The 980-nt window shown below is 35.0% G+C and overlaps 1 protein-coding gene across 1 annotated transcript; it reads left to right on the top strand.

The window, feature by feature from the left end:
- Positions 1-274: 274 nt before the first annotated feature.
- On the top strand, positions 275-827 carry LOAG_15998 (F-box associated region family protein; the record flags this gene model as incomplete). The annotated part of the gene is made up of 2 exons (XM_003151486.1): positions 275-286; positions 597-827. Coding segments are annotated over 2 exons (243 nt in total), but the record flags the coding sequence as incomplete, so codon positions are not given.
- Positions 828-980: the final 153 nt, after the last annotated feature.

Below are 980 nucleotides of genomic sequence, written 5' to 3'. Positions count from 1 at the left end.
AGAAACAAAATACCATTTTACAAATCTCTAGCCCGATGTAGAGGTGATTCAAATAGAGCAGAATAAGCTCAAGAAAGGGACACTTAGCATAACATACGAATTGTATGAGATCATTCTATGTGATAATTTTTTTGTTTTTAGACGCGATTATGCACGATTCGTTGCTTTTTGATTGGATTTTACTTATTGAACTCGTAGTTTAGATTCGAAGTCGAGAAACCACCAATAGGTTGCGTGTCAACGGAAGATATACCAGTTGCGTTTGTGACAAGCTATGGTTGGTGTAGTAAATTTCAAGTTATTGATTTGTGGAAGGAAGGAATTGAGGTAGCTGTTTTCCTTTGTCTTTGTTTCTTTTTTAAATTGCATATAGTTCAAATTAGTTACTAACGATAACTGGATCATTTAAGATGGTTTTTTCATTACTTCACTGAGATAAAGTAAGCCATAAAACGTTTTTATAGAATAATAGAATAGAGCTCGTCTTCATGCAATTCATCCAACTATTAATTCATTCTCTAATGGTAAAAACTATGCATTTCAACAAATGCGGTAAAAAACTTATTCCGGTATATCTTAGTAAAGATTTGATTTAGCGTGCTTTTCTGGATGAATTTTGTCCACCAATCACCGTTTCGGAATGCTGTACTGCTCGCTTCGATTGCCCATCCATATACATATTGGAAGTGCGGTTGCTTCCTGATGGCTCTTTGCCTTTCCCATATAGACCAACACCACAGTTTCTTCGCTTTACTCGATACCCTCGTTTTGGCCAGCAGCACGATGTTCCAGAGCGTGATGAAACAACCAATACTTCAGTAACCAGAGTTCGAATGTTAAGTGGTAAATTTTTACGTTTATACCATTTTTTCTGCCATATTAAAAAGAATATTTAAGTAAATTGGCATCACAAATATCCCAAAAGTGGGAATAATATGATTCTGCCTAACAGAATAAATGCACTACTATTTTGATAATAC

The sequence above is a fragment of the Loa loa genome, assembly GCF_000183805.2.
Source record: "Loa loa unplaced genomic scaffold supercont3.981, whole genome shotgun sequence".
In the NCBI taxonomy this organism is placed as follows: Eukaryota; Metazoa; Nematoda; class Chromadorea; order Rhabditida; family Onchocercidae; genus Loa; species Loa loa.
This window is presented reverse-complemented; position numbering and strand designations above follow the sequence as displayed.